Source organism: Mytilus edulis, chromosome 9 (assembly GCF_963676685.1).
Source record: "Mytilus edulis chromosome 9, xbMytEdul2.2, whole genome shotgun sequence".
Classification (NCBI taxonomy): Eukaryota; Metazoa; Mollusca; class Bivalvia; order Mytilida; family Mytilidae; genus Mytilus; species Mytilus edulis.
Window position 1 is genome coordinate 65923031 of NC_092352.1, and position 15129 is coordinate 65938159.

Consider the following 15129-nt stretch of genomic DNA (forward strand, 5'->3'; position numbering starts at 1 on the left):
CAAAAACAATGTGTCATGGTTGAAAGTGCTCTTTCATTCTTTAAAATGTAGCATTTTACACTATCTTAACATTCAAATGTTCAGTTATTTATAGCACCTACATGTACTAGTAAAATTGGACTTTCAAACGCTGGCATGCATGTTAAGGTAATCGTATAATGCCAAAATTTGAACCAACTTTAACATAATATTTCTTCATCTGAAGGAAAACACTACAATTTTCGAAAAAAAGCGTTTAAGAAATTTTGCATTAAAAAAAACCTATCCTATATGCATGAACAACTTTGACAAGAAAAATGCACACAGAAATCATCATAAAATGCAATGAGGAATTTGAGTTTTTATTTTATAAATGTACCTACTTTATCAATAAATGATTTAAGTAACATTGGTACTGATTATGTTGATATACATGTAGGTAATTATATAAATACAATGAAATAGAAACCAATACATGCTATAGAAAATACTAGAACATATTACCTCTAGCTGTCTTATGGTGTTTGGTGTCATGAGGTTGAAATCTTATTGATGTACCTACAGTACTGTACTATTTATACATATATTGTACCCCATGTTTACTTGTATTCATCATGTTCATATATGAAGGTGCACGTACATGTACATGTATTACATGTATTATATGAGCAGTACCAAGGCAAGTGCTGTTGTAGCTGTACAAAACATGTGATTTCTATATTGAAGTTGAATTTTCTACTATAATATGAATCAGCAGGTGTGATAATATCTCCCTATCTATGTCTGACATCAGAAACATTTTACACACTTATAAAATACTCAATTTATGTGAACAAAGATTTTAACAAAACTTCTCTGTAAAAATGACTTTATTTATTATGCTTTTGCCTGCAAAAATAATTAAAAGATCAAGTTGTTTTTGAGAACAGATCTAGATATGAGCTACATGTACAAGTACATGTAAAGTACAAATATATCCATAGTTAAGTAAAAAAGTGCAAGGATAAACATTTAAAAATAAAAACATGTGGTATGATTACCAATGAGACAACTCTCCACAAGAGACCAAATGACACTAGTCTGCACCAAAAACTTTTTCAACTACTAGTCTGAAGACCAATATTCTGACATTTTTCTTATTGGTCCAAAGTTTTGCAAAAACTTACTAGTCTGAAAGAAATTTTACTAGTCTGGGGCATCGGACTAGTGGCTAACCATGCAGACTGTGAGACACAGAAATTAACAACTACATATAGGTCACTGCACAGCCTTCAGGGATGAGTAAATTAAAACCCATATATCATATACTGTACATGCGTAGTCGCCTACATTTGTATAAAAGGACCCTAGATTACTGAATGCAAATGTACACATACATTGTTTACACATTTGAAGTTAAGAATGCACTATATTTATAAACATGTACCTTGGTATATTTATGGTAAACAGCATTTTCATTGAACAGATCTTGATCCATGACATAAAAACAAATTGACTAAATATTATGAAATCTGTATTGTTCCTTTCAGCCTTCAGGACCCGTTTAATTTTTTTATTACTATAAAGTAGCATGATAATATTAGAATTGACTTACATTATAAGTGTAGCATTATTTTTTCTCAACTTAGTTACATTGTATCATACCTTGTGTACATTTTGTACATACATCATCCCATGTACTGTACATTTTGATAACACTTTTATGTTTTAATTCAGTTGTGAACTATTTGAGTAACTGGGATTACACATTAATGTACATGTAAATGTATATGACTCATCAGAAGAAGCTGGAACTAAAATTAATGAGACTCTGGAGTTGCCCTAAAAATATCCCACTGAGGACCCTGTATACATGAACACATGTACATGTAGGTTCACTAAAGTAAAAAAATGTATAGAAATGCATATTTATTATTCCTTCCTCCTGAGCTTCTAGAATCTTGCAGTAAGACCTATGCTGATAATGCAGAAGACATATGTCCCTTTGGCTATCTGTTATTATTTCATGTGCATGTACATGTCTGTCAAATGACTGTGTGATGCCCACCTGTACATTGTATGTGTGTTGTTGTGTCTGTGCTTGTCACTCTCGCTTCCAGCATTCATCACTGGCTAGCAGCTTGCTGTGAAAAGGAGAGCCGAGTGTGTAAGTCTTTCCTGCCAGTTACAGCCTCTCATGCAGTAAGACCTATGTGGCCCAGATATGGGATCCTCCATGAGGTGATAGATGAAACTGGGCACCTCACGGCCCCAGGCAAAACCACAAGGTCTGGGAGGAGGTTTGGCCCCTAGATGCAAGGCATGCTAGTCCCACCGGTGAGTGGATACGCTCTGGTGCCTGCAACCAAACCCCCAGCTATGGGTAAATAGTCCCACTGCCTTGTGGGTGACTGTGGAAAGTCAAAGGCTATGGGAGACAACCCAGAAAGAAATCCGGACAGATGCAATCCGTTAGCATGGTAATGCAATCATCTACGGGAAGGACTACCCAGAGAGAAAACCCGGCCCACCAGAGTGGAAGTTGGACGTTGGGCTAACTACCCAACTTCGTAAAAAAGAACTTGTTACAGAAACCAGAAACGCTGGCGTGGAGGCCTTATGCGACTTCTGGCGCGGAGAGAATTAAGGTAAGGTTAAGGTAAGGATGTACATGTACATTGTATGCAACTACATTTAGATTAGTTTCTGTTGGAGCCAATTAAGCAGGACTTAAATCCAATGCCTCATGGACATGGTACAATGTAGTGAAAGTGCTATAGTCTCAGTACATTCAAAAACCTTTGGAGAACCCTCTGAAGGGTTTGTTGATGGCCTATATATGTAAATGTAAAAATGGAGCTAATTATGCAAGGAAAAATGTATGCTTAGAGTTCATATGAGGTACCACATATGATCTGACGATACACGTACAAAATGTACATTCATAAATTATTTGCATCTGACAAGTTACATTTGTATAAAAAAAAACATTACTTCAGGTGAGTTTTGTAGTCCTTATAATTAGAATTTTGTAAAATGGAATTATTCTTAGTTGTGTAAATTCTGCAGTCAGATCGGTGTGTAGGGGTTTACTCTACTTTCAATTGTTTACAAATATGCGACAATTCGGAAGTCCTCGCACTTTTACTTTCAATATCGACAAATGATCGACCTACCTTGGAGCATTTGCTCCAATTTCTTTCTGTCAACACGAAATCTCTCCTCGATAAATCCAGGTTCAAGTTCATCTTTAATATCCTGATTGTTTTCATCACATATATCCGTTGGAGACTCGTTAATACTTCTTGAATCCTTCATGTTATCCGAGCACAACGATAAGTGATCTGCCATTGCATCTCTGCTGTTGTCATTGCCACTTCGAGGCTCCGAACCCTAAACGGTTTTTCGTGATTTTCCGGAATATTTTTTGTAAGAATAGACAGATTTCCCTAAGCAAACTTATTAATTAATATGACCAAGGCTGAAACCCTTGAAGGCGGTTGTATACAAAATAGCAAATTGTTGTTATACTTGAAATAAAATAAAGCTTTGTCGTCATCCTATATTTTTTAAACAGAGGCTGTTTTGCCTTTTTTAAAGACCGACTAAGGCAAACCAAAGGGGTTTTTTTTCTTTTTCTTAGCATTATGATCAGCAAGGCCAGCGATTCTCATGTTTTCAAATGGTACCAAATTTGTATTTTATGTCTTGAACTTGAGTTTCGTTAACAAAAAAAAGAGAAAATTAAAGATTAAGCGACAATCCCAACACAAAACTGGACTCGGTGATCTCAGTAGCTCCGGAGGGACCAGGCTATAAGCCGGGGCAGATTCATGCAGCTCATCAAGAGCTCCCCTTGTGTTGCTTCAAAATTACTTACTCAAAGATGATTCTCACTCAGCCGGTAATGCCATAATTCAGGGCAAGCACATGTATGTGGTTACGGCAATTGGGATGTTATCTGTGATTGATTATCTGAAACTGAGACTACTATAATATGTTTGTTTTTGTATAATTTTGCATACATCTTTACCTGTTTGAACTATAAGAGGATCAACGCTAAACTGAGAGAGCGACTTAACTTCCCATACGTTTATACAAGTTTCCAATGCTAAGTTATGTTTTTTTTAATGTCAGTTACTGAAAATAATTTATGAAATATAACTATTTAGCGGGTTTGTAATAACATAAGCAACACGACGGGTGCCACATGGTGGAGAAGGATCAGCTTACCCTTCCGGGACAGGCTGAGATCACCCCCAATTTTGGGTGGGGTTCATGTTGCTTAGTCTTTAGTTTTCTATGTTGTGTCATGTGAACTATCTGTTCCAAGTGTTCTGTGATAAGAAGAGATTCATTTTTATCTGTAAAACTTCATTAGGTACGATAAGTTATAATCGTTTATTGTTAAAGACTCAGTGTAGTTTAACATTGCATATCTATCTGGTTTTACTCTTTTGTTGAGTTACTATCCTACTGTGTTTACTGAAAGACAATATCTTCTTCGATCCTCATGATTACCTTCAAGAATATAAAATTTAGCCTTCTGTATGTATGTGTCTTTCCCAAGTCAGAAGCCTGTATTTCTGTGAGTGGTTGTCGTTTGTTGATGTGTTACATATTTTTTTATCGTTAATTTTTTTGTACATAAATTAGCCCGTTGGTTTTTTCATTTGAATTGTTTTACATTTGTCATTTAGTGACCTTTAATAGCTGACTATGAAGTATGGGCTTTGCTCATTTTTGAAGGCAGTACGGTGACCTGTAGTTGTTATAATTTCTATGACATTTGGTGTCTTGTGGAAAGTTGGTCTCATTGTAGATTTAGCTTGAAATATTCTCTATCCAAGCCTTAAAGGTTTTTTTTACTATCATTGTTTGATATATTTTTTTCGTTTGGCCTTCGCGCGAAGTGAGAAACACAATGGCATATGGACTCGGAAAAGATCACCCGAAACGATATTGGATAGCATACAAAGAACGGTAACTCAATTCAGTATAAACTAATATCCGCTTGACTTCGTGTATGATATAACAACTAATTTTAAAAACTTGTTGTCGTCACTCAGTTTAGTAGTAGTAGTATATATTAAATTTCTAAGGCGTGGGTCACGTAAATGTGTTTTTATTTGTATATTTATATTAGTGTATATCTACCTGGCACAATATACAAATACTGAACAGAATGGTTTGAACTTGAAGTCTCTCATGTATCTATCTATATATAACTATACCTGAGTAAAGAAAGGTAAGTTTCTAATTTTTAATGTATAAGGAAATAATTTATGTTGAAAATTTTGATGTTGTAATCAGTATTGCATATTTAAATACTTGTCGAGTAAATAAAACTAACTTGTACATTTCCAAATTTGATATAACTAGCATTATAAATACATGTATATCTTTCATTGATGGTCTTTGTCTCTTAACTAGTACACAATAGCGTACGACATAAAAGACAGAAATGTTTGACTTCCTTATACTTGAACAAGGATAATGGAATGCTGATAAGGTGAACGAAGATAAAACGAGCTTTCTTTAATTTCCTATAGTTAAATCATTTGCTTAGTGTGCCTGGATTCAAACTTATGTTATAGGCCTCGGGAAATCGCGACAACGCCGCATGCATTATGTCCATCGCTCTGGATCACTCGACCACCTATATATGTAAATATATATATATATTACACTGAAGAGATTTATCCTGCCGAACTAACTTAAAATAAAGCTAATACTAGCAATGCACACTAACCCTTCCTGGATCTTAATATGTATGGCTTAATACAAAAATTTATGATAAAAGAGATGTTTTTTTTTCAGTTTTTTTCATTTCCTATTGTTAATTATCCATTTTTAGATGGTAACGTTAACGTTCCCTTTTGTTTACACATCTCAACTTGTTCGATTCGCTCGTGTATGTTACAACGTATTTGATTTTAACGATAGAAATCTGTGTATAAATGAAAACTTATTACACCAGGTTTTTCGATATCACAAACTAGTCAAAACATTTACTTCATTTTATCATCGACACAAGACCAGTATTCTTAAAGATAATTAAACTTGCAGACTTCTAATACGTTCAGGTATTTCCCATCGAATATTTTATGGTAATATTCTTAACAAAGCACAAAAATGTTGGCATTCACATTAAAAGCTAACCTAAATAAAGATAAAGATAACAGCATAAACATGGAATATCTCATGTTTTCCTAAGTGTATACAGTTGTTTTGTTATGCACATTTGAAAAAAATACCTATAAGGTCAAAATACTCATATGGTCCGCCCGTTAATAACCATACGAGTATATACTCATATGGTCCGACCATACGCGTACGATCGGACCATATGAGTATACGCATTATGGTCATGACCATACTCGTATGGTCCAAATACTCATATGGTCCGGAACATGCATATACTTTCAATAATATTTGTTTCAAACTCTTTGCCACACTATATATATTTTGACGATGACAGAAAGTTGCTGATAAAATGTCTGCCTTTAGTGAATCCTGGTGATGAAATGTTGGTTTAAAAAGGGCTTCAAATTTAGAGTTATTGTGGAACTGCCTATTCCAGAGGTGGCGTGATTCAGATGTGGATACTAAAAAATCAAAAAAGCTTTTAAAGTACATACAATCTAAGCCTCGTATCTTCACCAACATCTTAAAATTGACAATGAGGGTCGGTTGAAAACAAAACCTTACGACCAAAGAGATGAATTCTGCTTCCCAATTGTGAACTTTCCAAATCTATGTAGCAACAAAATCCCAGCAGCGCCTGCATACGGAGTATATATCCTCCTATTGATACGATATTCCCAGGCTTGTATTTACTGTCATGCTTTCCTTCAGAGATGATTGTTGCTCACAAGGAAGCTATTAAACCAAGAGTTCCAAATGGTGAAGCAAAAATAATTTCTTCGTAAGTTTTACGGAAGCCTTCACGAGTTGGTTGGTCGTCATGGAATATCCGTTTCACAGATGATAGCGGATATGTTTTTAATATCTTAACTACAATGTCCTTCCCTTATAACGAATGTGACCTACCGAACTAGACTTGTTACCGAGTTAGACTAGTACTAACATGATCAACACGACGGGTGTCATATGTGGAGCAGGATCTGCTTACCCTTCCGAAGCACATGAGAACACCCTTCTTTTTAGCCATGGCGTTCTCGTCGTCGGCCAAAACCGCAATTATCATGCCCTTTTCAACAATGTCTTCAATTGTATTATTATTTGTATTGCATTGGACCTCATTTATTTCGGAATTGGAGTTATCATTTTTGGATCATTTTCACTCTTTTCGAATCTCCTATAAATAGCGTTTTATCACACTCGTTGATGGCTCCATTTAAACAATTATCACAGCAATAGCACGATAAATGTCGGACATATAATCATCTAAACTTAATTGTGTGGACAGGTTTTCGAAAAAACGATAGTTCAAAATAGAAAAAAAAAGCACTATAGCCTGTATTTACGAACAATATAGAACTTATTGATTGCATCGCTAGGAATATAAATGGTATACAAATTTTATTATTTTCAATATTCAGACGCAAAAAAGTAAAATGGACGAGGATCCCTCGTGTTGCTACGGATGTTGTCTTATAATAATAACCCTAACTATTGATTGCCAAGGAAACGATCGATATTTATACTCGTATGTACACAACTTCAGGTGAACTAAACATTTGTTTCAGTCGATTTTTGTGTTTATTTGTGATTCCTTTGTCTGAAGTAAGTACTGATTTTCTAATACACATTTGTATTTAATATGATTTACGCATTTATATAACCATTCTAATTGTAATGCACATACATATGATATTTAATTGTTTTTGTCAGTCAGCACTGACCACTTTATGTATATCAGAGATATCCATCATATATCAATGCTGGAAATGATATATGACAATGGTCAACTTATTTAGCCAGTATACCACTTTTCTTTAAGCCCAAAAAGAATACGTTTCATTACTGAAAATCTGTATCAGTGGCGGATCCAGAAATTTACATAAGTGGGGCCCACTGACTGATCTAAGAGGGGGCCCGCTCCAGTCACGCTTCAATGATTCCCTATATAAGCAACCAATTTTTTTCCCAAAAAGGGGGGGGGGGGGCGGGCCCCCTGCCCCCCTCCCTAAATCCGCCTCTGTGTATGGTTAATTCTAATCAATTCACCGTCTTCAGCTACAGGCAACTGCCCTTACTTTTAAGGCTCCATATTGCCTTGTCTGGAGAAGTTATGAAACGATAATAAAATTGAGAATGGAAATGGGGAATGTGCCAAAGAGACAACAACCCGACCATAGAAAAAAACAACAGCAGAAGGTCACCAATAGGTCTTCAATGTAGCGAGAAATTCCCGCACCCGGAGGCGTCCTTCAGCTGGCCCTAAACAAATATATACTAGTTCAGTGATAATGAACGCCATACTAATTTCCAAATTGTACACAAGAAACTAAAATTAAAATAATACAAGACTAACAAAGGCCAGAGGCTCCTGACTTGAGACAGGCGCAAAAATGCGGCGGGGTTGAACATGTTTGTGAGATCTCAACCCTCCCCCTATACCTCTAGCCAATGTAGAAAAAATTTCTTTAGTGCAATACATTGCATATTTGTAAAATCGTGAGATAACTCATTTTACCAAAATAATGAATAAATCGGGTTAAATTCTACTACTCCAACTATATGAATATTTCATCTTTTTAAATTTTCAGTAAAGTCGTGGATAAATAATGGAGTCCCGAGATTGGCAAAATGGTAGATCACTACCCGAGAGAATGTTTCACATGTTAAATCACCAATTGATGTGTGATGTCACCTTCTATGTTGGAACTGACAAGAAGGTCTTCAATGCTCATAGATGCATGCTCGCCAGCGCTAGTCCTGTCTTCTACAGTATGTTTGAAGGACCAATGGCAGAAAAGGGAGAAATAACCATTCCCGATCTTGATAATGAAATATTCACACATCTCGTGAGGTAAATTAGATAAAAAGAGACGAAAAGAATACGACAAACGTTACAACACAAAAACGTAAATACTGACAATGCATTTTGATTCAAAACAATAACACAATTCCGTCTTCAGCAAAAAAAAAAGAGTTCGTTTTTATACGTATGTAGCTCGAATTCACAAAGTCTGAACAAGTAATGATAAACGTTATCCGAGATGTTCATTAAGTGTATTTCATCAACACCAAAATGTGTAAATTAAATGATAAATGAACACCACCAGTACTGAGCCATCCTCTTTTCATCTTGCATAAAACAAATTTACATATCTTTTAAGACCTTGAATATTGAAAGGTTACAGTGGAAAGCACATAAATCAATTAAAACAGTTCGAACACTATCGGTTTTACAAATGACGAAAAAAAAAACCAGCACTTTAAATAAAATTCTAATCGTAAATACATGTATCTGATCATCATGATACATACTACACGGTGCTTTGCTTTTGCGCATTTCATTTGCGCCAAAAAAATCTTTCATTTGCGCCACAAACAATATTTCATTTGCCCCAAAAATGAAACCTTTCATTTGCGCCAAAAATAAAACCTTTCATTTGCGCCAATTAACAGGTAAATACAGGTAAAAAGTATAAGACTTTTAATAATAAGACAGTTTTTGTTTGCAATAAAACATCTTCCTCAGAAACCAATCTCATTAAAAGACAACCAATAGTACAGTAACTTTATAGTGTTCAAGACAACTATCATGCATAACTTTAATGTTGAAAAGGAAAATGGGGACAATATCACACATGTTGACCCACCCTTATTCCGTAGCCTTTGGTTTTAGCCTTGCATTTAAAAATTTAGCAAATCTTACAGGGAGAAATATCGCATAGCCCGTCTTACAACATATTTATTTGGAATTTTCCAAATAGGAAATAAAACGTATGTAAATATAAAACAATAACCTTTTTTTTTTTTTTATGTTTGTCAGGTTTATGTACACCGACCAGATAGAAGTAAATACATCAAATGTGAAAGGTTTATTGTATGGAGCTGAAAAATATATGTTACAAACTGTCAAAAGTGAATGTAGTCAATTTTTATCAACGCTCATAGATGAAGATCACGCTTGTGTTGTATTACAAACGGCCAATGACTTTCACCTTGAAGAATTAAAACACAAATCCTTGCAATACATTCATCGTCATGGAAAACAATGTTTGGTATCTGAAAGTTTGTCATCTCTTTCTCCCGAATGTCTTAAACTCGTTATCGAATCGGATAGTTTAAAATGCAAGGAAGACTTCATATTCGAACAAGTTGTAAAATGGGGTGAAAATAAGTGTGGAGACAAAGATATGCCGTTGACGGACGATCATATCCGAGAATCTTTAGGAGATATTCTACATGACATACGCTTTCCCTTAATGGATCGTAAGTACTTCACACATCATGTATCAACTCGTCGTATATTGTCGTCAGATGAAATAATACGAGTATTTCAATCTTTTGATGGTATAAATGTCGAAAATTTTCCATCAAAATTACGTCTCCCAAATCCGGTGAAATTTTACAGATGCATCGCAAATGAAGGTCACCAGAGTTGGACTTTAGATGGTTCAGTTGATTCAATAGAATTTTCTACAGATTTTGACGGGTTACTTTTAGGAATAATTGTATTTGGGTCAAAAGATTATAAGGGCGATCATGATATAACAGTTAAAATCATTCAGTTCTTTACAGTTTTGACATCAACAACCACATCCATATCTTCAAAAGAAGGTCAAGAAATTTATGATATTATGTTTATAGATCCAGTCAAACTAACTAAAAACGTACGATACACAATTCAATTGTGTATGAAAGGACCAAAGACCTTCACAGGCAAGAATTACGCAACACGAATAATGGAAGATGATTTGTCAGTCACGTTTTCGTTTGGTGTATCCTCATTGAATGGTACCAATGAAACAAGTGGACAAATTCCTGGGATCATTGTCGGGAGACAACTTGAATAAGCAACATATAGAGACTACAAGAGAGATGTATTGCTAACAACATGAACAAAGGATGAATAGTATCTGAAACTAAACATTTATATTGTCTGTATGTTTGTTGAGTCATTGTAATTTGGAACTGAAGTGACTACAGGACAGATGCATTACTATATTAACTAACACAGTATCTGAAAATAAGATATAGACTGTATGTTTGTTGTTATTCTGTATTTTTTTTTTAGTTTATTTGGAACAAAAGTAGACAGACGGTTTACAAAAATTGTAGTTTAGTATACAAATAGGATGTTAAGCTAAAAAGAAATAAAGTAAGATTACTGTTGATAGTCTTAGACTAAGGTAAGAAGAAGGTTAGGGCAGTCAAAAACCATAAGTCGAGAAAAAGACAACCCAAAATGCTTGAAATTTTGTGCAAACACAATTTTTTTTATTTCACCAAAAGTACATAGCCACTGTACGAGACAAGAGTGCATACGCTTAAATGTCTCGCCTTCTTTACTAATCATTGATATTACGTTGATAATCCAAAATATGAAGCTTTACAATAACTATTTCATAAACTTAACATGATCCAAGAAAATGAGGTCAATGTTACATAAACCAAACGAGAAAAACATGTACACCTTATAATCATTTAATACACTGAATAGTTGACCTATTGCTCATAGTTTCTTAGACTTAACCAAAAATAAACCTAAACATTGACCAATGAACCATGAAAATTATGTCAAAGTAAGAGGAACCATGCCAGGCAGACAAGTTAAGCTTACAATCCTTCCTTAAAAGAATTTTGTTGATCTATTGCTTCAAGTTAAAAAAAAAAAAAAGACTAAAAACACAAAAACGTAACACTGAGCAATGCACCGTGAAAATGAGGTCACGGTCAAATAAAACCTGCGACTGAATATACACCATAAATATTTTCATACACCCAATTAGAGACATATATACACACATATGTGTATATATGTCTATACACACATATGTGTATATATGTCTATACACACATATGTGTATATATGTCTCTGACCAAATATAGTAGACCTATTGCATATATTATAAAAAAAAAAAGACCGAAACTCAAAAAACTTATTTTTGATCACTGAACCATGAAAATGAGGCCAAGGTCAGAGTGACACCTGCCAGTTGAACATGTATACCTTACCATCATTCCATACACTAGGATGAAAAATTTTGTCCTGCATTTTTTTTAGCTGTAATCTCTGTCTTTTTTGCAAGTGTCTCATCCTGCCTTTGTTTTTACTCAAAACTCCTGTCCTGCCTAATTTTTCAAATTTCATCCTAGAGGAGGATAGGACCTTTATCGGGACTCCGGGATCGGATGTTTTTAAGCTCGGGATTTCGGGATTGACCCTTTCGGGATCCGGGATTTCGTGTTTTTTAGCCCGGGATTTCGTGATCAGGACCTCTCCTAACCCCCCTCATCCTAGCCCACCCCAATAAAAATCAAATGGTAGCTCCCTATATATATATACAAATTATGAAGCATTCAGGTCATCCACCTTCTAAAATATAAAGCTTTTAATAAGATCACTATCCCTATGTCGAGGTTCTTACTTAATTGTGACAGTGATCAGTCAACTAAGAGGAGAGTTGCCTTATTGGGCCCATTCCACATGTTCTTATTCGCACAGGAGCGCAACAATGCGACCATCAAGGACATATATGTATACCTCTAACAACGGTAACACAGCAACCTAAATAATGCCTTACGATAATTTTAGTAGTATTGTCATGCAATTATAACTGGAGCGTGACTGATTGAATACAATGATTGCAGTTTGCCAAACGTCCAGTGGCAAATTGTTGATACATATTCAAGTCATATTGAAATGATTACAATCTGCTTTGCGTCCAGGGGCAAATGGTTCATATATATTCAAGACGTATTATAATGATTGCTGTTCACTTAGTTCAATGGCAAGCCAAAAAATCTAATAAGTACATTCTGTTAAGTGGATCGACTTAAATAAAAAGGAGTTAGGACAGTCCATTTTTACTGCCCTTGGTATGACGAAGATGTATATCATGCACACCCAAACAAAACACTCACCTTGGCAAATGTTTTAAGATCAATAATTCAACTTGTATGTGCATAATCTTAACAAAGAAAACTCTGAATCTCAGAACAACATGGTTCTGTTTGTGATACTTTGTCGTTAGAAGATAAATTTTGCTATGAAATGATTCATAATAAATACTGTAAATCTGTCCTAGGACTTAGAAAAACTGCATGTAATATTTCAGCCAAAACAGAACTGGGCAGATTTTCTATGGCTTCATTTATTAAACCACAAGTTATGCTATATTTCTGTAGATTTCATACCAATGATATTAATCCTCTGTTAAAAGAAGCCTATGAATTAAACAAGTCCCTGCATAATGATGGTTTTCATAGTTGGTATACATTTGCTCTAAATATTTTTAAAGAGACTGGATTAAATGCTAAAGATTTTGAAACTTGTGATAAACCATACAATAAAATTAAATATTCCTTAAAGATGAAGTTTAAACAGGTATCACATGAATTTTATACAAAAAAAGTCTTGAATGAACTTTCTTCTATAACAGACAGTTCGAAATTATTTCTATATGGTCAAATAAAAACTGAGATAAAAATTGAAAATTATTTATTATAAGAATCAAATTTTAAAACCAGACAATTAATTTCTAAATTAAGGGTTAGTGACCATAACCTAGAAGTTGAAATGGGAAGATATAAAAATGTACCCAGAGATCAAAGGTTATGTAAACTTTGTAATAAAATTGATGATGAATACCATTTTTTACTATACTGCAAACTAAACTCAACTTTAAGAGATTGCTTATTTTTAAAGATTAATAATTTAAATCCTGATTTTACAAATTATCAACCACTTTTAAAGCTAAAACAACTTTTAAATCCTAAATCTGAGCTTTTGACAGAAATTGGTGACTTTATAAAGCAATCATTAGAATTGCGAAAATGAGGTCCATGTTCATCAAAGGCTACATTAATTACCATTTATTACTATGTTTTTTTTTTTATGTTTATATTTGTAATTCTTCACTGTCTGTATTAAATGTTGTATTTGTGTTTGCTTGACCCATATGGGTGTATTTTTGCAAATAAAATTATTATTATTTAAAACTGCAAAAATACCAAAAGACAATGGAATAAAACTGTTATTACAGATTCAAAGTAGTTTGTAAGGGAGGATGTATGTACCTCGCAAACTAATTTTGTTTTACACGTGTCCGTCCGTCTGTCCCTTTATGGGTATATAGTTATTCCAGATAACTTCTACAGTTTGAATCCTTGGAAGCTTTCACTTTGAGCCTGGCTGTTTGTACATATATTGAAAGTGTGCATGTGGTCAGTTTTGATTGATATTGATACATGTGTGCATGTGCTCTTTTAGGAGATAGTTAAACTTTGTCATTTGTTTGTACATATATTGAAGTGTGAATGTGGTCAGGGTTTTGATTTTTATTGATATTTGCTCTTTTGGGAGATAGTAATTTTTGGAGTATTAACTTGAATAAGAGGTGCAAAGCTTTTCTGAATAACTTCTCATTCAGTGAACCATAGAACTAAGTGCTCCCATACTCAACTTTGTGTATTTCAAAATAACGCTTTGCATCTACGAGGGGATCATTTGTGTCTCCCATACACAATTACATCTTAAAGAAAGTCCTACATTGACTTTGTTAGAATACCGCTACTTCAGAGTGGAGTGCCATGGTATTACTTTGTCTAGTTTTAGTCCATCTGCCCAATGTATACATCATTATTTGTTCAAAGACATACATATCAAATGCAGACACATGTACAACAAATGATTGACCACAGTATGTACTTGAAAGGAACACCTAATTACTGAATGTGAAATTGCACTGAATAAAGTAAACACAAACTATTTATAGCAGATCTTATATTTCATAAATCCATCGTTTAAATCTGTCCCAAAAAAAGAAAACAACTTCATAACTAAAGCTTATAAAACCAAAACATTGACCGAGTGTAAAAGAACATACATGCAACATGTGCAATATCATACTTTCTAAAAATAAACTGTTATCACAGAGATATGTCGCGCCTTTTTGTTATTTTGATAATGGAAACCATTTAAAGTCAATAGACCATGACTGAGGGGACAGATCCAAATAGTTTCCGTGG

General features: G+C 34.3%; 2 protein-coding genes across 3 annotated transcripts in view; one reads left to right on the forward strand and one right to left on the reverse strand.

The window, feature by feature from the left end:
* LOC139488880 (protein bicaudal C homolog 1-like) overlaps positions 1-3346 on the reverse strand; it is a 72115-nt gene extending 68769 nt beyond the window's left edge. The window contains exon 1 of the mRNA XM_071274832.1: positions 3135-3346. Coding sequence (XP_071130933.1) covers positions 3135-3309 — 175 coding nt within the window. The 5' untranslated portion in view covers positions 3310-3346. The remainder of the gene's footprint in view (positions 1-3134) is intronic.
* Positions 3347-4982: 1636 nt separating this feature from the next.
* LOC139488825 (BTB/POZ domain-containing protein 6-like) lies at positions 4983-11142 on the forward strand. 2 transcript variants are annotated; one of them, XM_071274761.1, is made up of 3 exons: positions 4983-5206; positions 8694-8956; positions 9926-11142. In XM_071274761.1, the coding sequence occupies exons 2-3, from the start codon at positions 8712-8714 to the stop codon at positions 10950-10952; spliced, it is 1272 nt and encodes a 423-aa protein (XP_071130862.1). In that variant the 5' UTR covers positions 4983-5206; positions 8694-8711; the 3' UTR covers positions 10953-11142. The 2 variants fall into 2 exon arrangements, with proteins under 2 accessions (XP_071130862.1, XP_071130863.1); XM_071274762.1 differs by lacking the exon at positions 4983-5206 and adding an exon at positions 7524-7707.
* Positions 11143-15129: the final 3987 nt, after the last annotated feature.